We start from the raw sequence: 22,397 nt of genomic DNA, 5'->3' as shown, positions 1-22,397 counted from the left end.
GCAAATTGAAATATGTATATATATGTATATATAGATGCATGTGAGTGTGTGTGTGTGACTGTACGTTATCTATATATAAAATGTCATAAAAATAGCAACAATATTTCATATTAACACTCTGGAGCAACTCCAGCCTTGATGTCAACCGTAGTTGCCTCTTTTTTTCTTGCAGGTATGGCACCGAGGTTACACCAGGATGGAATTTGGACCACTAGTCATATGCACAAGAGGTAAGCAAAGCCCAGCCAATCGAATGGACACAAAAGTCGACTCACTCCACAAAACACTGACAACAACGTTATCCCCCTCCCAGAAATGTACATCAGTAAAAGAGTTCCTTATACTTTTGTCTCGTTTTCTTCAAAATACGTTTTGTTTAATAAAAGGCTGGTTTCTTGGAATTTGCAGCAAAAATAAGAGGGATTGGGCCCAAGGCTAAGTAATAGGTTTGTGTCGTTGAAAGGCAGTCATGAATTTTCCTATAGCCCAGATTCAAAAGTTAAACTTGTGTCTCTATACAAAAAAAGGTACAAAGTCAAAGGGTGACATTATATTACATATTATTCATAATATCCATAATATCACAGTGCTCGTTTTCAAATGGCTAAAACAAGAAAGGTTCAATAGATTTTTACGGTGTTTTGAAGTAACGCAACCCTCCTTTGTTTGCTGCCAACACTGATTGGCAGCCTTACCTTAATAAGGCAATTTCACTATAAAAGTGCTAATTACAACTAATTAAGTGTGTGTGTGTGTGTGTGTGTCTGTGCACTTTCCTTTGTAGAACTGATGGTAGAAACTGGAATGTATTCCCAAATGTGCTTCGCTGTTTCCAAAGGAAATTTAAGAGACATGAATCCCAGCCTTGATAAGGTAAACGTCGAAAGGAACAGTTCTAAAGCCCATGAACTCCTCACCATCTACTAACTTAATCGGAAAAAAACCCTTTTGCACTTTTAAAATAGACGATGGGGACACGTCTTCAGAATGTGCTAGCTTCCCAATTAGGTCGGCACCCAAAATCTTCAACATCTGGCCTGCTGAATGACGTCCCTTAGTCATCTCCCTCGGTTCTGCTTCCGGTAGATTCCGTGCTCTCTCCCGCTTCTTGGTGAGGTGGGCGACCTATGGAGAAAGGAGGAACTGAGTACACGGAGCTACCTCAGAAGGAAGGCTAAACCACACACTGGAACAAAGGGGCTCATTTTTTCCCCCCGGGCACGAAATATAGGAAGCTGCCTTGCAATAGGCAAATATCTTCATGTTGGTTGTCAAACAACGCAAGGACTTTGTAGTAGACATGCAATGGAGAATTTTTTTTGCCACCCTTAGACTTCGCAATGGAGCAAACAGCAGCTCCACAGGATGGTTTGAGGAAGCAAAAAGGGCACTGGGGCTGCTTCCACCCCCCTCACTGGAGTCATGAGAAGAAAAGGGCACAGGTGAGTCCGGGACTGAACTTCTGAAACATTGCCCTTGGGTCATCCATCAACAAGCACAAAGACTTGGTAATGTGTGAGGTCCCTGTTATATTGAGTCAGATTTGGGGTCCATCTCACTCAGTATTGTTTATTCTGACTGCCAGCTGCTCTCCAGGGTCTCAGCCTTCCCCCCGCGGCACCCCCCCCCCCCGTGCCGCCGCCCCCCCTTCCCACACTTACCTTAGTTCCTTTTTCAGAACTTTTTCAGGCTTCAAAAGACCTTGTTCTCAGTAAAAACGGCCTGAGGAACTACAGTTCCCAGAAGACCTTGGGGCTCACAAGGTCTCCTGGGAAGTATAGTTCCCATCAGGCCTTTTTAAACTGAGAACAAGGCCTTTTGACGCCTGAAAAAGTTCTGAAAAAGGAACTAAGGTAAGTGTGGGAAAGGGGGAAGGGGGAAAGGGGGAGCTGCAGGGGGGCACCATGGGGAGGCATGGGGGGCGGAAAATGTGGAATGCATACCGGGCGCACTTTGGCCCAGCTATGCCTCTGGCAACCCTATCCACAAGTACAGGCGGCCAGCCGCAGCACCACGGCAGCACTGCCCCACTGCTCCCAAAGGGGCTTTCCAGGAGCAAAGGGAGGCTGCACAAGTGTGAAAGCCTCTCCACTGGCAAAAGCCCCCACAGACTTATGTAGCATGCTGAGTGGCTGAGATAAAGCCAACTAGCATGGACTCCTCCCCCCAGCCATGCCCTGCTACGGAAGGCAGGGGTGCTGGGACACTGGCAACGTATTTGGTGGGGCATTCCAGTTGGGGGGTGGGGGGCATGGTTGCTGCATGCCGCTGGATTCTCCCCTCTACCAGGGCAAGTGCCCTTGGAGGGCAAATCCACTTGCATGGCCAGCATGCTGCTCCAATGAATGGATCTGGTCCCCCTACCCTTTGGATGGGGCTAATAACCAGCACCTTGAAGAATATGGAAACAGACTGGCAATCAATATAGCTGTTTTACAATGGATTACATTGTAACTAGCCCATGACAACAGTTGGGCTGCTGCACTGTACACCAATTTCTGGGTTGTCTTCAAAGGCAGCCCCATTTCAAGCACTTTGCAGTAATCCAGCCATGCGGTTACAGAAGCATGGCTCAGCATGGCAAGATAGCGGAGTTTAGGTAACAAGAGAGTTGGCGAATCACATGCAGCTGATAGAAGGCGCTCCTGGCCCCTTTGCCAACCTGCTTTTCAGATCACAAGGCAGTGTCCATGATACCCCAAGCTCTTAACCAGCTCTTGAGGAACCTGATTCCAAACTGCTTTCCTTCACATGTGCCTCTCCTTCTCCCCCCGCCCCTTTCCACACAGAAGCTGTAGGGATTAGGGACTTTCGTAGGAAATGTGGTGAGCAGGGAAGGTTGCAGCCTCCTTCCCTGCTTTTCTGTTGAAAACTGCCCTCTCCTGAGGTCACTGCATATTTTAAAAAGTCAATGTGACTGCGGAGTATTCAAGAGAGGGACGACAGGCTCGTAGGCCAATCTGCTGAGTGCACACCCAGTTAGTTTGGGTCGTTCTTATTTAAGAAAGCAGAAAGGGCAACATATTTACTGGAGGGGTGTACCCGCAGGGCTTGTTTCCAGAACAGAAGTACGTTCTACTCACATACCCTGCAGTCCCTGGTGACATCTTGGAAATCAATGAAGTCTTTGTAGAAGCAGTCCTAACAGGCATGCAAAGCCAATTCTCGCAGCTTTTCTGGTCATTACTAACCCAGTAGTATGAATGCTGGTGCCAAAATTAAGATAGCAGCTCGTATCGTTTGCATCATGAGCAACATACCACCAGACGAGGGGTCTGCAACCTGCGGCTCTCCAGATGTCCGTGGACTACAATTCCCATCAGCCGCTGCCAGCATGGCCAATTGGCCATGTTGGCAGGGGCTGATGGGATTTGTAGTCCATGAACACCTGGAGAGCCGCAGGTTGCAGACCCCTGCACCATACCATGGCCTATGCTTGTGGCCAAAGGCCATTACTATATAGAACCTCAACAATTAAAATATATCAAAATAACCAACATACCATAATAAAACGCTATATAAGAATGACAGAACAGTTATGATACCCTGCTAATAATAATAATTAAAAAGGCGGCAGGCAACCACCCCAAATGGAAGTTGCGTGGAAACAACAGGGAAATGGCACGCAGGGAAACCCCGCTGCAAAGCAAACAGCCCCAGGGTACGTAATGCATGCATAACTGGCCAAATATACTTTATAGGTGATTTATGAAGTTAGTATCCACTAACAGAAAGTCCAATTTGTCAGTGTCTGAAGGTAAATTTTGACCCAAAAGCCATTTCATGATAAATTTCATCCCTGACTCATTATACAATGGGCAGGATAGAATATAGTGGACAAGGTCTTCTACTGCAGGTTCCCCACAAACACACATCCCTCCATCAAAAATATGTTTATCCTCTCTTGAACTCAATGGGCCAGTCCCCACTTCGTGGCTGTTTTTGCAGTGAGTTTTTCCCATTTTGTTTTGTTTAAACAGTGTCCCTGTGAAGTGTCCCCAACTGAGCTGATCCTCCATTTTGCCAGCCACACCCACCATTCCTTTTTTTTTCTATTTGTGCAACTTCCAGCCAGGAGGAATGAGAAAACCTGAAAAAAGAGAGATCCATGTAGATTCCCTTTGGTCTCCCTGTGAAGGGAGAGGAAAGGTTGCACTTTCCGAGATTTCAAAAACCGGGAAGATTCTCTAATCGCAGGCGCGATGAGTTCGGGAGGGGGGGGGGGGGGAAGTGAGCCTATCTGAGAATCCAACCCGAAGGGAATAAATGCTCAACGTGAAGGAGACCGTAAAAGCATAAATGGCCAATGTCACCAAAGCATGTATCAGACAATAAGGGAGAAGTGCAAACACACCATCTCTTCGCACCATTTAAGAACATAAGAACATAAGAAAGAACCTGCTGGATCAGACCAGAGTCCCTCTAGTCTAGCACTCTGCTACTCGCAGTGGCCCACCAGATGCCTTTGGGAGCTCACATGCAGGATGTGAAAGCAATGGCCTTCTGCTGCTACTGCTGCTCCCGAGCACCTGGTCTGCTAAGGCCTTTGCAGTCTCAGATCCAGGAGGATCAAGATTGGTAGCCATAGAATAAATCTGTCCATAAATCTGTCCAAGCCCCTTTTAAAGCTATTCAGATTAGTGGCCCTCACCACCTCCTGTGGCAGCATATTCCAAACACCAACCACGTGTTGCGTGAAGGAACGTTTCCTTTTATTAGTCCCAATCCATTGAAAGCATTTTCAATGGATGCCCCTGGTTTTAGTATTGTGAGAAAGTGAAAAACTGCATAAAAGTGAGCCGGTACAGTCATACCCTTGCGCCATTTTGAAAACGCCATTTTGAAAAATACAGGTGAGCTAAAAAGCATTCATACTTTCAAGATCCTGCAGCTGCTGCTGAGCACAAGCTCTCTGACTAGCGAGTGCCTTCTTCTCATCCATGGACTTCAGGTCGTCCGGTGGCCAGCGCAGCTCTCCGCTCTCAACCTCCCCCGACTCAGTTGGCTCTACCACGATGGACGGTAATCGTTTTGACAGTTTAGGGTACTTTTCATGTGCATCTGGAAAGGCCTAAAATGACATTCACACATATTTTTATTACAACATTGAAAATTTCTCAATCACCCTGTTTGCAATTTTTAAAAAATCGACATCCAATATTGTCATGTTTTAAAGCATTAAAATTATTGAAAGATATTGAAGAATTACTGCGCAACAGAATCGTTGTTGGTATGTTCTTTTAAAAAGTCTTGGGTTTTTTTAAACTAAAGTTAAGGAACATATGATTTCAACAGGTCTTTCATCAGCATGGAAAGTGTGTGTAAATGCAGGGTTCCCCCCCTGGATTTTTTAAATAAGAAAAAGCAAGTGGATAGGCAGGAAGCAATCAAAGGGATTAAAATGCCAGGCAACTACCATGCAGATACCATCACTAATTGATTATGCAACTTCATTGTTACTTACGTATGCTAAAATGGGGGGATTCCACTCAACACATGCAAATCACACTTGCTAATTGCACCCTTTACACTTGTTAACCGATGCAAATGGTTCTTTCTCCCCCCCTGGACATTCCACAGGTATATATACTCCGCTTGCTTTTCTGCCATCAGATCCTCTGAAGATGCCAGTCACAGATGCAGGTGAAAGGTCAGGAGAAAATGCTACTGGAACACGGCCACACAGCCTAGAAATCCCACAACACTCCAGAGACTCCGGCTGTGAAAGCTATAAGATCTGTAGATGCCTTCCATATTCTGAGCACTTGGAGGGGATAAAGGAGATATACTCCCAAGTCCCGCTCTCTGCCATAGTTCCACTGCAGTGACTAGATGGCTACAGGTATATACGGGCAGCGGCAGTTAGAACAGGGCAGCGTGGCTCCATTATGCCCTGTGTGGATTGTCCCTTAAATGGGGAAGCATCATATCCTCCATTCAAGTCTAATTATCTGTGCCGTCTTTGATACGATTATGCCAGTGATGTAATTGTGCTTTGCTGTGAGATGATGCATCATGTAGGTGTGATTAGAACTTCCTGCAAAATCCAATCAGCTCCTAAGAACACAAAGAAACACCTTTTGCTATTCTAGAGAATGGTGTGTCATGGTGTGTGTGTGTGTGTGTGTGCGCGCGCGCGTGCATGAGAGGCAGAGAAGCTGCCTCTGTCATCCTATGTAAGGTTACTCCAGCCTACGCGCAACGGACTTAGACGGGATTAACTGTGAACGATGGCACTGTCAGCCATTAAGTGCATTTTCCATGTTTGTCTATTCCATTGTAAAACCTAAAATGACTTGAATGCATATTTGAAGTGAGTGTGTCCTCATTTCCGCTTTCTGTCTGAATATGGAGGCAGGACTTAGATCCAAATCAGTCACATGCAGATTTATATACACAAATACTTCCAGGAAATCTCCATAGTGGCATAGCGGTTAAGAGCAGGTGTACTCTAATCTGGAAGAACCGGGTTTGAGTCCCCGCTCTGCCGCTTGAGCTGTGGAGGCTTATCTGGGGGATTCAGATTAGCCTGTGCACTCCAACACATGCCAGCTGGGTGACCTTGGGCGAGTCACAGCTCTTCGGAGTTCTCTCAGCCCCACCTACCTCACAGGGTGTTTGCTGTGGGAGAAGGGAAAGGAGTTTATAAGCCCCTTTGAGTCTCCTTACAGGAGAGGAAGGGGGGATATATAGCCAACTCTTCTTCTTCTACACCAGTCATAGGAAAAGGGTATGAGATGTTACAGGCCTCTTCCCTGACTTTTCAACTTCCATACAAAACAAAACACTAGAGGGCCTTTAATTTGTGCAGATACTCTCTACCCAATTGCCTACTAATAAAAAAGCTTGTTTTTATGTCCCAGAGTCTAGCCAATGACAGCTCAGGCCCTGGAACAAACGTTAACCTCTTCATCCTTATGTTTAAATGCTGTTCCAGTGAGGGATAGGTTCAAGTACAGGACTAGGTTCAAAACTCTTCTTGTTACAAAACTCAGCGGGTGAATTTGGATCAACCACTCTCTCTCAGTCTACCTCAGAGGGTCATTGTGAAGGGAGAGAAAAACAGAGGATGGGAGAGCCTCTAAGCTCCTTGGAGCAAGGGCAGGGTGAATAGGGTATTTATTAAATTACAGAGTGGTCCTGATTTTAAGTGTGCCAAGCTATTCCCCTCGGATCCCCACCCACTACAAAACTCCTGGCTATGTGCCTAGAAAAATGTGATTCAGCCGAAGCGACGAAATTTCCATGCTGCATCTAACTGACAATTAGATGGAATCCCCACAAATAGGAATTTTGCGAATGTTGCTTGCGGGTGGAGCACGGCCCGTCTCTCCTCTTCTCCCTCTGCTTTCCTCTGTCCTCTTTCTATGTTAAGATACTCGTAACATAGCGGAGTTGCTTTTAGCAGAGGCACATTTTAGGAAAACGGATACCTATAGCCAACACAAACTCCCTAGAATGGAAAAGCAGCTCTTTGGCATCTCCACTGCAATTCAGTGTGAACTGAACACATGTAGGGTGCCAGGCAATGCCAGACCTACCGTAACTACTTCCAAGTAGTTCTTGGAATCGGCAAGAACTCTATGATCAAAACTTCCTGTGAGGACTTGAGCTAGCCACTGTCATAAAAGACTACAGTTTAGATCAGTGGTTCTCAACCTGTGGGTTGTGACCCCTTTGGGGGTCGAACAACCCTTGCACAGGGGTCGCCTAAGGCTCTCTGCATCAGTGTTCTCTATTGGTAAAATGGATGAATGTTAGGGTTGGGGGTCACCACAACATGAGGAACTGTATTAAAGGGTCGCGGCATTAGGAAGGTTGAAAACCACTGGTTTAGATGGCTTCAACCAATATGCATTCCCAGGGGAAACAGCAGATCTATATAGGAGAGCATGAAAAAGTAGTTTGGCGCATGGAACAAAGATAGCCATTACTGATTTCAAGCTGGAGGCCTTTAAGAAATTGGGAGGGGGGGGGGGCTATTCGGGAACACTATCTTACCCTTCTGGGATACTATAAACTCTTTGGCCCCTTCCGCACACGCAAAATAATGCGTTTTCAAACCACTTTCACAACTGTTTGCAAGTGGAGTTTGCTATTCCACACAGCTTCAAAGCGCACTGAAAGCAGTTTGAAAGTGCATTAGTCTGCATGTGCGGAATGAGCTTTTGACAAAAGAGACCTTATATCCCGAAATTTTTGTTGGTCTCTCGGTGCTACTGGACTAAAAATACACCTGTCCTACTGCAGACCTCTGGAGCTATAAACTCTCAGGGGTTTGAACAAGACAAGTTACCCCTGCTTTCTCCCTTACAGATGAGCATGTGGGAAGATGGAGGCTCAAAGGACATAACTCCACATGCAGTGAAATAATAGCACGTTTGGTTCTTCTGAACCTTGTTGTCCACCTTCAGGTACTCTACCACGGTGCTCACGCCTGTTAATCTCTGGAGAAAGCATGCTATTCTGTGAGAGGGAGGCTGCCTCATTCTGAAAAAGCATTGAGCACATTTTTGGCAACGGCCCAGTGTAAATAAGTATGTGCAGTCTGTCTGACCACCTGTTAAGTAGTAATGACAGTAGTTCTCGGTCTCAGAGCTACGAAGTGAATATGTTTTCAAATTAAAGCCGTAACGTTAAATATAATTAAAGCATCCCTTAGTTTAGATGTGATGGTAAAATTCACAGCTTTGCAAGTCGGGTGTGAGGAGATAACCACGGAGAATGTTGAAAAGTTCAGTTCCTGATGGTTAGAGGAACACATGAACTCATGAAGCTGCCTTATACTGAATCAGGCCACTGGTCTATCAAGGTCAGCATTGTCTACTCAGACTGGCAGCTGCTCTCCGGGGTCTCAGGCAGAAGAGGTCTTTCACATACCTTGCAGGACCCAGGCCAGAGATTGAACCTGGGGCACACATGAAATTGTCCTACACTGAACCAGAGCACCAGTCTATCAAGGTCAGCACTGTCTACTCAGACTGGCAGCTGCTCTCCGGGGTCTCAGGCAGAAGAGGTCTTTCACTATCTTTGCAGGACCCAGGCCAGAGATTGAACCTGGCGGCGGCATGAAATTGTCCTATACTGAACCAGAGCACCAGTCTATCGGAAGGTCAGCATTGTCTACTCAGACTGGCAGCCGCTCTCGGGGTCTCAGGCAGAAGAGGTTCCTTCACATACCTTGCAGGATGAGCCGAGATTGAACCTGGGCATACATGGGGGTGTCCTATGCACAGACAGGCACCCGGTCTATCAGGTCCAGCATTGTCTACTCAGACTGGCAGCTGCTCTCGGGGTCTCAGGCAGAAGGGTCTGCCTGGGACCCAGGCCAGAGATTGAACCTGGAGCACACATGAAATTGTCCTATACTGAACCACAGCACCAGTCTATCAAGGTCAGCATTGTCTACTCAGACTGGCAGCTGCTCTCCGGGTTCTTCAGGCAGAAGAGGTCTTCGCTACACCTTTGCAGGAATTCCAGGCCAGAGATTGAACCTGGAGCACATATGAAAACAGTCCCATATACTCGAACCAGAGCACCAGTCTATCAAGGTCAGCATTGTCTACTCAGACTGGCAGCTGCTCTCCGGGGTCTCAGGCAGAAGAGGTCTTTCACATACCTTGCAGGACCCAGGCCAGAGATTGAACCTGGAGCACACATGAAACTGTCCTATACTGAACCACAGCACCAGTTTATCAAGGTCAGCATTGTTTACTCAGACTGGCAGCTGCTCTCCGGGGTCTCAGGCAGAAGAGGTCTTTCACATACCTTGCAGGACCCAGGCCAGAGATTGAACCTGGAGCTACGCCATGAAATTGTCCTATACCGGAACTAATGTTAACCAGTCTATCAAGGTCAGCATTGTCTACTCAGACTGGCAGCTGCTCTCCGGGGTCTCAGGCAGAAGAGGTCTTTCACATACCTTGCAGGACCAGGCCAGAGATTGAACCTGGGGCACACATGAAATTGTGTCCTATACTGAACCAGAGCACCAGTCTATCAAGGTCAGCATTGTCTACTCAGACTGGCAGCTGCTCTCCGGGGTCTCAGGCAGAAGAGGTCTTTCACATACCTTGCAGGACCCAGGCCAGAGATTGAACCTGGGGCACACATGAAATTGTCCTATACTGAACCAGAGCACCAGTCTATCAAGGTCAGCATTGTCTACTCAGACTGGCAGCTGCTCTCCGGGGTCTCAGGCAGAAGAGGTCTTTCACATACCTTGCACGACCCAGGTCAGAGATTGAACCTGGAGCACACATGAAATTTCCCTATAGTGAACCAGAGCACCAGTCTATGAAGGTCAGCATTGTCTACTCAGACTGGCAGCTGATCTCCAGGGTCTCAGGTCAAAGAGGCCTTTCACATACCTTGCAGGACCCTTTAACTGGAGATGCCAGAGATTGAACCTGGAGCACACATGAAACTGCCCTATACTGAACCAGAGCACCAGTCTATGAAGGTCAGCATTGTCTACTCAGACTGGCAGCCGCTCTCCAGGGTCTCAGGCAGAAGAGGTATTTTACATACCTTGCAGGACCCTTTAACTGGAGATGCCAGAGACTGAACCTGGAGCACACATGAAACTGCCCTATACTGAAGGTGACAGCTGTTGCCAAATAAACATGTTTTAAAAAATCTGCACAAGCAATTAAATCTCTAGGGGCCAACCAGAAGAAGCCTTGCTGGGAAGGCCTATCAGGATGGGTTTACTTTCTAAAAACGCTTGGTAAGCACTAGGAAAGGTAATGGGGGGCCTAGTATCCATAGTCACCATTTTGTAGATCACTGATCTAAGGTGCTACTGGACTCTAGATCTTGTACTATGGAGTAACATGGCTCCCCTCCTGAAAGCCTGTCCATATACGACTTGGACCCAGGCTGTGCCAATGGTATCAGTGGGCACCAGACCTCCAAATGCTGTTGTTATCAACACAGCCCAGATTTAAGCCAAGTAGATCATGGGGCACAACCAGCCCAGCAGCAGCCTCTGGGCTCAGCTCACTCCAGGGTTCTTTTCATGTCCCCACCTACTCCTGACATCACAATGTGACTTTCAGCTCATTCTATATGGCGAATAATGGCAATTTCTTCAAACCTGCTTTCAGTGCTATCGTGGGAAGCGAAGCCCGGAATATAGAAATGCACCGCAAACCCGTCGTGGAAGCGGTTTTGCTACCATATTATTTTGCATGTGCAGAAGGGGCCTTGGTTTACTTATAAGTAGAAGAAGAAGAGTTTAGATTTATATCCCTCTTTTCTCACAAAGCAGCTTACAAACTCCTCCTCTACCTTCCTCCACAACAGGCACTTTGTGAGGCAGGTGGGGCTGAGAGAGTTCTGAGAAAACTGTGACTAGCCCAAGGTCACCCAGCAGGCTTCATGTGGAGCAGTGGGGAAATTAATTTGGTTCTCCACATTAGCGTCCATACCGTTCATGTGGAGGAGTGGGGAATCAAACCCAGTTCTCCAGATTAGAGTTCATCACTCTTAACCACTATACCACGTGGGGTCTCTTATCTTACTCCTCTTCAGTTCTCCATGGTATCTGACATAACAGTTAGTACACTTTTGCAGACTGCAGAGTTGAGGATTTAAAGACCGATACAGCGCCTGACTCAATAATTTACTCATGCACACTTGACAGCAAATTGACGGAGTACACTGATAGCGGTTTCTGATCCGGAGAATCCGGGTTTGAGTCCCTCGGGCCGCCACTGGAGCCGTATGCATATCGTGAATTCAGATTAGCCTGTGCACTCCCACACATGCCAGCTGGGTGACCTTGGGCTAGTCACAGGTCTTTTGAGCTCTCTCAGTCCCACCCACCTCACAGGGTGTTTGTTGTGAGGGGGAAGGGAAAGGAGATTGTAAACCCCTTTGAGTCTCCTTGCATGAGAGAAAGGGGGGATATAAATCCAACTCCTCCTCCTCCTCCTCCTCCTCCTTCTTGTTCTTCTTGTTCTTCTTGTTCTTCTTGTTCTTCTTCTTCAAAACAGGTAAACCAATCTTTTTGCTATCAAGTTACATCTGAGGCCACTTCCACACAGGCAGAATAATGCACTTTCAATCCACTTTCATAATTGTTTGCAAGTGGATTTTGCTTCTGCACAGTAAAATCCAGCTGCAAAGTGCTTTGAAAGTGGATTGAAAGTGCATTATTCTGCATGTGCGGAAGGGGCCTGAGTTATGGTGGAGTTTTCAAGGCAAGAGACGTTCAGAGGTGGTTTGCCATTGCCTGCCATTGCCACCCAAATAATTGCCAGGGCTGACTCTGCTTAGCTTCGGAGATCTGATGAAATCAGGCTAGCCTGGGCTGTTCAGCTCAGGGAATACCATTTCATTGCCCCCAGCGATAACTGGAAGCTATAAGATACAATGGAACCTCGGTTTCATCGGTTTCGCCAACACCTTTTTCAGTGAAAAACTTGTTCCTGGCTTACTGATGCCTCAGTTTTCTGAATGATTTGCAGTAAGGCAGGTTTCAGGAGAAAATCACTCCGCGACAAAGCTGTTGCAGGCCGTGGTTCGTAATCCTTGCTTAATGACAATGTCTTGCCCCATTTCTGACAAATCTTAAAGAGGCGTCAGAAACAGACCTCTTTGGACGGCTCTGGTGCGACATTGGTCCACTGGCTCTGAAGCTGGTCCTACTGTTATTGTTTGTTACCGTTTTCAGCATTAAACACTATGTTTATTCACCAACAAATGTGTTTTTGGTATGTTTTCTGGAGTGCCTAGAATGGATTAATTGGATTTACATGGATTCCTATGGAGAAGTTTGCCTCGGTTTTCATCGGTTTCGGTTTTCATTGATTCTTTTCAGATGGATTACCAACGAAAACCGAGGTTCCACTGTATATGGCAAGAAATGCTTTGAACATCACAGCTAAGTGTTGAGCAGTCTTGTACTGCGCTTAGTGGTCAGTGCCATAAAAGGTAGACAGCTCTCATACCGGGGAACAGTTGAAAAAGTTCAGAGCAAGGTGAAAATTGAATTGAATGACTGCCCAGACCTGCTGAAGATATATATCTGAACCCAGTTTATTAAAGTCCTGACACCCTTAAACACCTTGATTATTACCTCAGTTTGAGAATATCGATTTGTCAAAGACTTTTTCAAAGTTCACCCTGAACAAGCATGTTTTCGTTCATAAAATCAGCTTTGACAGCCCCTATGTTCACTAGAGTCCCTGCCGTACACAAGGGGTCATATATCTATAAGTAGCTGTCAATCATGGCAGAGCCGGTCTCCAGGATATTAGATAGAGAGGCCCTTTCCAGCTCTGCCATCTGAGATGCTGTACTGGAACAGGGTGGGCAGAGGGAACCATTGGCCTCAAACGAGAAGGTAAACGCTAAAGGTAAGGCAACGTTCTACGCTTGGCGCCAGCAAGCAACAGCTCCTCAGAGGAACTGCAAGCACAAAAGCTTACCACCAGCCAGAGTTGCCAAGGGCCCACAATGGAAACAGGATATTTAAAAGGCAAATGAGCAAGATTATCAATTCTGCAGCGGCGCTGCGTCATCCCTTTGTAACATTATCCATGTTACGCTTCACGGGTGGCCTCTTTCAAAAGCCGCCAGTTCAGAATTGAAATCCTGAATGCATATTTTCCAGCTATCGTTGAGCTGATACCCAGTGCTGTTGTGGACGTGACATTACTGGTGCCACGATGCATAAAATGCTGTTAGCTTCCTTTTGAAGCCACAGGCTTCAAGGAAGCAACAAACCTCTGGAGAAGGAACACCCCAGAGAAAGCCTAATCACTGCAAATTATAGTCCAGCAAAAATTGGTCTAGCATGAAAACTGTATCCCACAATGTAAATGCAAGTGACGCGGATCGGGCTTTTAGATGTGATGTTGAGTCTGACAGACATCTAATATCCCAGTTTACATTTCCCCCCCCCCCGGTTTAAGTTTTTCAAAAGGAACCATGACAGGACTCCCTTTTTGGTTAATATTACCACATACAATCTCAGAGCAGCTCTTACATCAGTTAGGTTCCTAACTATGCCATCAGTCTTGTTAGCTAGATGCTATGCCCAAACTCCAATGGCCTTTGTATTTGTGGAGTTTCAGAACCTGAGATCCTGCCTCATTATGTGCTACACCATATGGTGGTAAACGGATTACTCCAGATGTTAAAGAGGGATTGCCACTTATCAGCTCGCTACCAGCATGGCCAGCATGGCAGGTGGCCATGCTGGGAGGGGGGGCTGGATGGGAATTGTATGAACCATAACCATCTGAGGCTAAAGGTTCGGCCAACACCACGGTGTGCTACACTGTCCTCTTTATAAAGAACCCAGATCCAAATTTCCTGTTGCCTTTTAAACAAATAATAATTTTCCAGTGATTTGGAGAAGCTTTCTTTTTTTTCTGATAACGATCCTCTTGTTTCTCATACAATGCCACCTTCTGAACTAGAAGCTAAATTTGAGCCAGAACTGAATCTAATCTGGGCAATACTTGTACTTGATTTTAAAATCTGTTTTTGTATCTGATTTTATCTGTTTCGAAGTTACATTTGAGATCATTGTTGGTCACTGTGACCATTTCAACGTAACGGCCAAATACATAAACTGTACCTGTATACTGTACTGTATATATCTTGTGTGGAAGTCTGGCTTACTCTACGGAGCATTCCTAAGCAGAGTTACACCAAAGGATTTATAGCCCAATCCAGATCAGGTGGGCAAGCGGGCGGGCAGGGACTGCGCAACTCTGGCACTGCCCCGTCCTCTTCAAAGGGCTTCCCTACAGTACAAAAAGCCTGATAAGAAAAAGCAGACCAGCTGCCAAATTTCCCCCATAGGTGATACTGGACCTATGTTACGAAAAATGTGGTGCATCTCCAATGAGACTCCAGTGGGGCCCGGGTAGGCAGTGGAAGCAGTCGGCTTCCACTGCCCACCCGGGCCCCACTGGAGTCTCATTGGAGATACACCACATTTTTCATAACGTTGGATCCACCCCCTGGTCTGCCTCCAGAACATTCCCAGCCATGCCAGCACAGCTTTCGGTGCCAGCAGGCCTAGAGACAGACAGCAGCTTGTGGGTTGGGCACCCCCTGGGTAATTTGTCCCTCAGCTGGCACATTTGCCCCTTGCGTTGGTTCCAGAGGTGGGTCCGCCCCCCACTTTGGATAGGCTTTCCAAGTGGTGTAACTCTGGTTAGGATTGTGCTGTGAATCTTCTTGATCCATACTGCAGAAACACTATTAACTAACTTTACTTTCTATACAACTTGCTTACCTGGCTTGAAGTTCCTCCTTCTTCCTCCGGCTGACTCAAGGTGAACTCCTCCATCACAGGTTCGCGTGTGTTCATCACCTCTGTCATGCTACAAAGGGTACAGAAGATTTAGAGAAGATCCAATATGAATTTTAAGGCGAAAAACACATTAGCCAAATGTTTATACACCTATAAGGGTTTTCTGAAATAATGGGGAAATTGCATCATTTTGAGGAGGCTCTTGAAATCAAACTTCACCAACTCACAACAACGCTTCAGAATCCATCATAACTGAGCTTGTAGGGAATTTAAATCCACAGTGAAAGCACCTCTTCTGAGGGGCAATCCTGAAAACCACATTTTCCAGGTATAACCTTTCAAAAATCAAAGCTCCCTTCATCAGATGCAAATAGGACTGGAGATCCCTGAGTCCTGTTATCCCAATCAGAAGACGGAAGATGTGCTGCAAAGAAAGCAATCAGGACTCCAAGGTACTGTTCCAAATGTAATCAGCTTGATTACAGTGAGGGAGACAGCCTTACAGAACCAGGGCCAGCCCAGCAAGCACCCCCCCCCCCCACACACACACAATCTTTTTGAAAAATCCCAGGTTGGAGCCGCTCCCGAGCGAACAGCTAGGCAGGAGGCGCTTCATTTCCCTCCCTTCTGCCCCATCCTCCACGGTCAGGGAGAATCTGCTATGTCATTTTGCGGCCTGCCTCTGCGCAGCTATGCAGGTGCAACCGGTCATATCATGGGGCATTGGTATGGTTGTGGGGGTTCATTTGTGGATTTATTTTTCTTCCTGTGTAGTCTCCCAAGTCGTGTTTGTGAAATTTTCGTGTGGAAAGTAATTTTGATTCTAATGGCAAAATGTTTTCATTGCGAATAATAATTACTGTCATGTTTTCCAAGCGCTTAATATGCCTCCAGCTCAGTACCACAGAAGCCTCTTCCCAGCACTGTTGTTTCTGTATTGCTGCGTGCGGGGAATTTCATATGAAAAATCTGGCATCTGGCATCTTGTCACATACCTCAACCTACATACTTGGGCTACCCGTCATTTACACCTTCTCTCCCACCACCACTACGCTTCGTACAAATAAAATAAACTACAGCAGTGCCAACTTGATGATAACAGCCTATACTTTCCACGTCCGCAGTAAGGAGTACTGAGATAAAAACAGCAACATTTCCCCCCAGAAACGTTGAGCACCCTGAAAGAGTTTAGACTGGAGACTATTGGTTTAAAGTTAACTAAATGCTGCAAGAGACATCACAGTAAACTGCGGATTATTTGGCTATTGTGGGCTTTCCAGGCTGTGTGGCCGTGGTCTGGTAGATCTTGTTCCTAATGTTTTGCCTGCATCTGTGGCTGGCATCGTCACAGGAGTATCACTCTCTGATACCAGACCACGGCCACACAGCCCAGAAAACCCACAACAACCAGTTGAGCCCGGCCATGAAAGCCTTCGACAATACATTGTGGATTATTTATTTATTTGTATGTTATTAAATTAGATATAATTCATGCTCCATCAATGACATGATGATAGCTAAATAGAACCTCCATGTTCAGAAGCAGTGTACTTCAGTGCCAGTTGCTGGTAGGTACATTATGCAGCAAAGAAGGGGAGGGGCTGTGCAACCAAAGTCAATGGGACATGACTTATTTGCACAAGAAACGGCTAGCAGTCAAAACTACTGAATACATTCACAAGTTTACATTCACAAGCAGAGGCGTAGTTCCAAGGGGACAGGGAGGTGACGCACCGGGGCACGCACCCCTATGTGGGTGTGGCGAGGGTGTTCTGGGTGTGTGGAGGAGGATGTTCTGGGGCGGGTGGATTCCGGGGCTGGGCGGGAGAATGCACTAGTGCACCGGACGCTTTCCCCCTTGCTACGCCTCTGTTCACAAGTTTACATTTACAATTTTACACAACCTACAAAAGTAGTTTAGTTCCACTTTTCAAAGATCCGTTCATCTCACTGACGTTTCATAATCAAGTACCGGTAAGTTTCAAACTCAGCCAGCTTTTTCAATACAAATAAAATATACAAGAATCTCTTATGTGATATTGAAAGCCCACATGTTGGCCAGTTTCTGGTACATTAATGGGTTCGAGTCTTCAGAAGCTTGTGGTATTTTTAGGGTTCCTCAGTTATCTTCACTTTCAACTACTTTCACAATTAAAGTTTATTTCCCAGCTTGGACAACCCTTCTCTCCAGCAGTCTCCAGCAGTCTTTTTTTCTACCATTCAGTGTCCACAAGTTCTGGAAAGTTTTCAAGACAAGAGATATTTGGAGGCAGTTTGCCATTGCCTGCCTCCACATGGGCTGAGAGATTAGAGTCCACCTACAGGACTGCCATAAGCCAACTGGGACTTAACAGCATTTCCCACCACCACCTCTTTCTAAAAACCCCCCATAGAGGATTGGTCAATCAATGGCTATCACCTATTTAATCATAGAGTTGGAAGAGACCACAAGGACCATCAAGTCCAACCCCCTGCCATGCAAGAATACACAATCAAAGCATTCCTGACAGATGGTCATTCAGGGTCTGTTTAAAAAACCCCAAAGAAGGAGATTCCACCACACTGAGGCAGCATGTTCCACAACTGAACAGCCCTTGCCGTCAGGAAGTTCTTCCTAATGTTTAGGTGGAATCTCTTTTCCGGCACTTTGAATCCATTACTCCTGGTCCTACTCTCTGGAGTAGCACAAAACAAGCTTGCTCCCTCTGCAACATGACATCCCTTCAAATATTTAAACATGGATATGGAACTTCTATGTTCCGAGGCAAGCAATGGCAAACTATCTCTGAATGTCTTTTGCCCCGGAAACTTCAAGGGGGCGCCATAAGAACATAACAACATAAGAACTAGCCTGCTGGATCAGACCAGAGTCTATCTAGTCCAACACTCTGCTACTCGCAGTGGCCCACCAGGTGCCATTGGGAGCTCACGTGCAGGATGTGAAAGCAATGGCCTTCTGCTGCTGCTGCTCCTGAGCACCTGGTCTGCTAAGGCATTTGCAATCTCAAATCAAGGAGGATCAAGATTGGTAGCCATAGATTGACTTCTCCTCCATAAATCTGTCCAAGCCCTTTTTAAAGCTATCCGGGTTTGTGGCCATCACCACCTCCTGTGGCAGCATATTCCAAACACCAATCACACGTTGCGTGAAGAAGTGTTTCCTTTTATTAGTCCTCATTCTTCCCCCCAGCATTTTCAATGAATGCCCCCTGGTTCTAGTATTGTGAGAAAGAGAGAAAAATTTCTCTAGCCCATGCATAATATTCTACCCCATGCATAATTTTATAGACTTCAATCATATCCCCCCCTCAGACGTCTCCTCTCCAAACTAAAGAATCCCAAACGCTGCAGCCTCTCCCCATAAGTCAGCCATGACTTGATGGCACCTCCCCCCCCACACACTCACCCACACAATTTGAAAAGGGCTGTAGAACTTCTAGTGAACTTCCAAGCCAAATGTAGCTCAGCAGTGATATACAGAAACTCCCAAGGAATTTAGTAAATCTCTTGGATTTGGGGCTTGGCTGGGATTGTAAAAATATACAAGCCAACCAGCATCTGGTGAGCCATGTCCGTGGCTGGAGCACCGTGCTCCAAATGGTTCTGCCCAGACTTAAAATAAGCAGACGATGGAGAAAGTTAGCGCTTCATTTACAAAGGTACTAACTTTTTCCAGGAGAACTAATCAGAACTACAGCCTGTAATGGGATGATGTGAGCATCAGCTATTTGTGGTATGTGCTGGGATATATCCCTAAATAAACAGTTCGTAGCAGGCATGGCCACAATTACAAAGGACAAATTACTCTGGCTAGGAGAGAGTGAAGAGTGTCGTGCCGGTGTCACAGCAGATGTCTGAATGACTCAGCTTCCATGCTAATGTAATCTAGATAATTCTTTCTTATTGGATAGAAGGGAAGGGGTGATTTGTGTGTGTGTGTGTATGTGTGTTGCACAACATGGCAGGACGACTTGTACTTTGTGCCATTCCAGAAAAAGAACAGAGAGCCAGATATGTGGCAGAGAACCAGTTCTGAGATGAAATGGGTTGAAACTGTTTGTGAGTTCCACAAAGAAATGTTCGCTGGGGGGGTGGATGGAAAGAGCAAGCGCAGATAATGCCATCTGAAACCAGGGCCAAGGATTGTGACTCAGTAAGACAGCAAAACGTCCCTTGAAAGGACCAAACAGAGAGAGGGGAAGGTTTTTACTTTGTAATCTAACTTTGTAATCTAAAACAGTGCAGCTCAAAGAAGACTGTACTGTGTGTGATTTCTACCATGTTTAAATCGGCTCTTTTGAATACAGGATGCAGATTTTAGTGTGGCAAGGTAACTTTGCAGCCCAATCCGAAAAGCAAGTTACATTAACTTCCATGTTACTTACTCCAAAATATGGCTGCTTTGGGGTCAGGTTGAAAGCGCACTCTGTGTGGCCGTGACTGGTAGATCTTGTTCCTAACATTTCGCCTGCATCTGTGGCTGGCATCTTCAGAGGTGTATCACAGAGGGAAGTCTATTACCAGTGGTGGGATCCAAAAATTTTAATAACAGGTTCCGATGGTGGTGGGATTCAAACAGTGGCACCGCCGCACACACGCACCTCCAGTCCCTATTGGGCAGGGAGGTTGCTTTAGTAACCCCTTCTCGGCACTCAGAAAAAAATTAGTAGCCACTTCTAGAGAAGTGGTGAGAACTGGTTGGATCCCACCTCTGTCTATTACACACTGTGTACAGTGACTTCCCTCTGTGATACACCTCTGAAGATGCCAGCCACAGATGCAGGTGAAACGTTAGGAACAAGATCTACCAGACCAGGAGTCGGCAACCTTTAACACATAAAGAGCCACTTGGACCCGTTTTCCACAGAAAAGAAAACACTTGGAGCCGCAAATACTTTTTTGACATTTAAAATGAAGATAACACTGTATATATTGTTTTTTTTACCTTTACGCTTTGTATAAATATTTATAGTGTGCTGCTTATGGAATGCATGAGGTGCTACAGAGAAAATTATATTTTATTTATGTAAAGAACACATTTTGAACATTTTGAACTCTTAAAAAATAATAACAGATCTCCATGTCTGCCATGGAGGGTGGAATTGACAGCCATATTCCTCACTGAGCATGGCCCCCGCCCTGGTCCCAAAAGCAACAGCTTCTGAGAATCTACCCCCAAATGTCCTGGGATTTGCCCGCTGGGAGTTGGCAACCCACAACAACCATGGCTGAGGATGATCCCGGCCTTCCTCCCTTCCACGATCTACAAGCTTACTCTCCACTGGCTTACTCTGAAGTAAACCTTCCAAGATCCACGTGAAAGGCTTTCCCCATGTGCTTCTGCCCTCCTTGGCAATGCAGAAGCAAACAATTTCCACCTACCCCTGCCTCCCCATCAAACAGCCCCGACGAGTGCAACCTTGCAGGGCTGCAGGTAATAACTTCTTTAAAACCTGACATCGTCTTTCTCACCTGGACTCAGCCAGGCTGCCATCCACCAGGAAAGCCCCTGGAGCTCAGCGGGGCTGCTGGGGGGGATCTGCAACCCAAGGTGGCACTGCTAGGGTCCCCCATGTGGTCCCGCCCCCCAAGAAGGACCTGGGGGAGGGGAAAATGAGGCCACCCAAAGCAGGGTCGACCCTGGCCCCCGCATTCAAGGGAGGCGGACTGAGGTTAGGATTGCCCTGAAAATCTGTGCTCCTGCAGCTCCCTCCCATTTCCTGCCCTTCACCGCTCACCTGTTCAAGAGGATCCACCAGCGGTGCTCTGCCCCCGCCCCTGCACAGCCAACCACGCAGCTGGGACAGGGAAGCCGGAAGTGGCTTCGGATAGCCGTCTCAGGTTGTGCCCCTCTAGGAACAGGGACTCTTTCCCATTAACCCTTAGGGCAACTCTCCGAAGGAGGCTGAGAGGACTCAAGCCACACGGAGCCACAGTACAAGGACGAAAGAGCCGCATGCGGCTCCAGAGCCGTGGGCTGCAGACCCCTGTACCAGACCATCGCCACACAGACCGGAAAGCCCACCACAACCAGTTGAATCTGGCCGTGAAAGCCTTCGACAATACATCTGATCAGGTTTCCGAAAACTTTTCAAAAAATGATGCATTCGGTATGTTATCACAAACAAAAAGACGTGCAGGAATCCTCAGACATCATCAGGAAACCACGTTCACTCCAACAGAGGCTAGGCATTTATCAAACAGGTAAATGTATTACCCTGTTTCATGCATCAATAAAATGCAAATTCTCATCCTGCCAGAGATCAGACAAGGAGAATTTTGTTCGGTTGAGGGTTTTTCCCCCTTCTCTTCCAGCAGTGTTTATATTTGAATACTGGTAGCAGTTGTATAATAAAGCATTCCCTGTTTTCAGTCACAGTTTTTTTTTCTTAAATGACTCTTTACATTTTCTTAATGTACTGCCATTGCTGATGGTAAACAGTAGCCGTGGCAACGAAACAGAAAGGAGTAAACAGCGTTTTACAAAACAGAATCACTGGCTCGCTTTTGGCAGGTGAGTCGCTCGCATGCAGCCGGAACATTTTTTTCCAATGAATTTAAAACATGTTTTCACTTTCTTGGAGATCTAATGAAGCTTTTTTTTAAAAAAAAAATAATTAATTTTTATTGATTAAAATAAAACTATATAAAGATATACATTCTAATTTACTACAAGATCCAAATACAGGAGAATCTTACGTATTTCATATAGTCAAATGTTATCAAGCCTCTGGTGCCTAGGGCGGTTTCCGCACGGCCAAAAAACAGCGCCCTAGAGACAGAAAAAACACCATCCCTGGGGCGCTGTTCACACAGCTGGAGCTGCCGTATCTCAGCAACACTGTGTGCCGGCCCCCGAAACAGCGGGAAAACTGCACTTTTGAAACTCGCTCAGGGAGCAAGTTTTTCCAAAAGCAGCATCTTCCAGCCAGTGCGGTAAGAACTGCATCGGCGTGAGGTCGCCACTTTTGGCCCCTCAGGTCTGAGAAAGACACTCACCTGCTTCCTGTGCAGCTCCAGACTGGTGGAAAGACACACCCTCGCTGCCCTCCGACAAGTGTCTTCCTTGCACCCTGGGTGGCTCCGTGTGGAGCCACCCCTGCGGGCAGCAGCGGCATCA

The 22,397-nt window shown here is 46.5% G+C and overlaps 1 protein-coding gene across 2 annotated transcripts in view; it reads right to left on the bottom strand.

The window, feature by feature from the left end:
- Positions 1-351: 351 nt before the first annotated feature.
- LBHD2 (LBH domain containing 2) overlaps positions 352-22,397 on the bottom strand; it is a 103,876-nt gene continuing 81,830 nt past the window's right edge. For both annotated transcript variants that reach the window (XM_048487059.1, XM_048487060.1), the window contains exons 3-5: positions 15,260-15,347; positions 4,876-5,071; positions 352-1,125 (exon numbers count right to left, since the gene is read on the bottom strand). In XM_048487059.1, coding sequence (XP_048343016.1) covers positions 1,055-1,125; positions 4,876-5,071; positions 15,260-15,346 — 354 coding nt within the window. In that variant the 5' untranslated portion in view covers position 15,347 and the 3' untranslated portion in view covers positions 352-1,054. The remainder of the gene's footprint in view (positions 1,126-4,875; positions 5,072-15,259; positions 15,348-22,397) is intronic.

This window comes from Sphaerodactylus townsendi, linkage group LG02, assembly GCF_021028975.2.
Source record: "Sphaerodactylus townsendi isolate TG3544 linkage group LG02, MPM_Stown_v2.3, whole genome shotgun sequence".
In the NCBI taxonomy this organism is placed as follows: Eukaryota; Metazoa; Chordata; class Lepidosauria; order Squamata; family Sphaerodactylidae; genus Sphaerodactylus; species Sphaerodactylus townsendi.
Note: the sequence above shows the minus strand (reverse complement) of the source record. Positions and strands in the feature narration are given on the sequence as shown.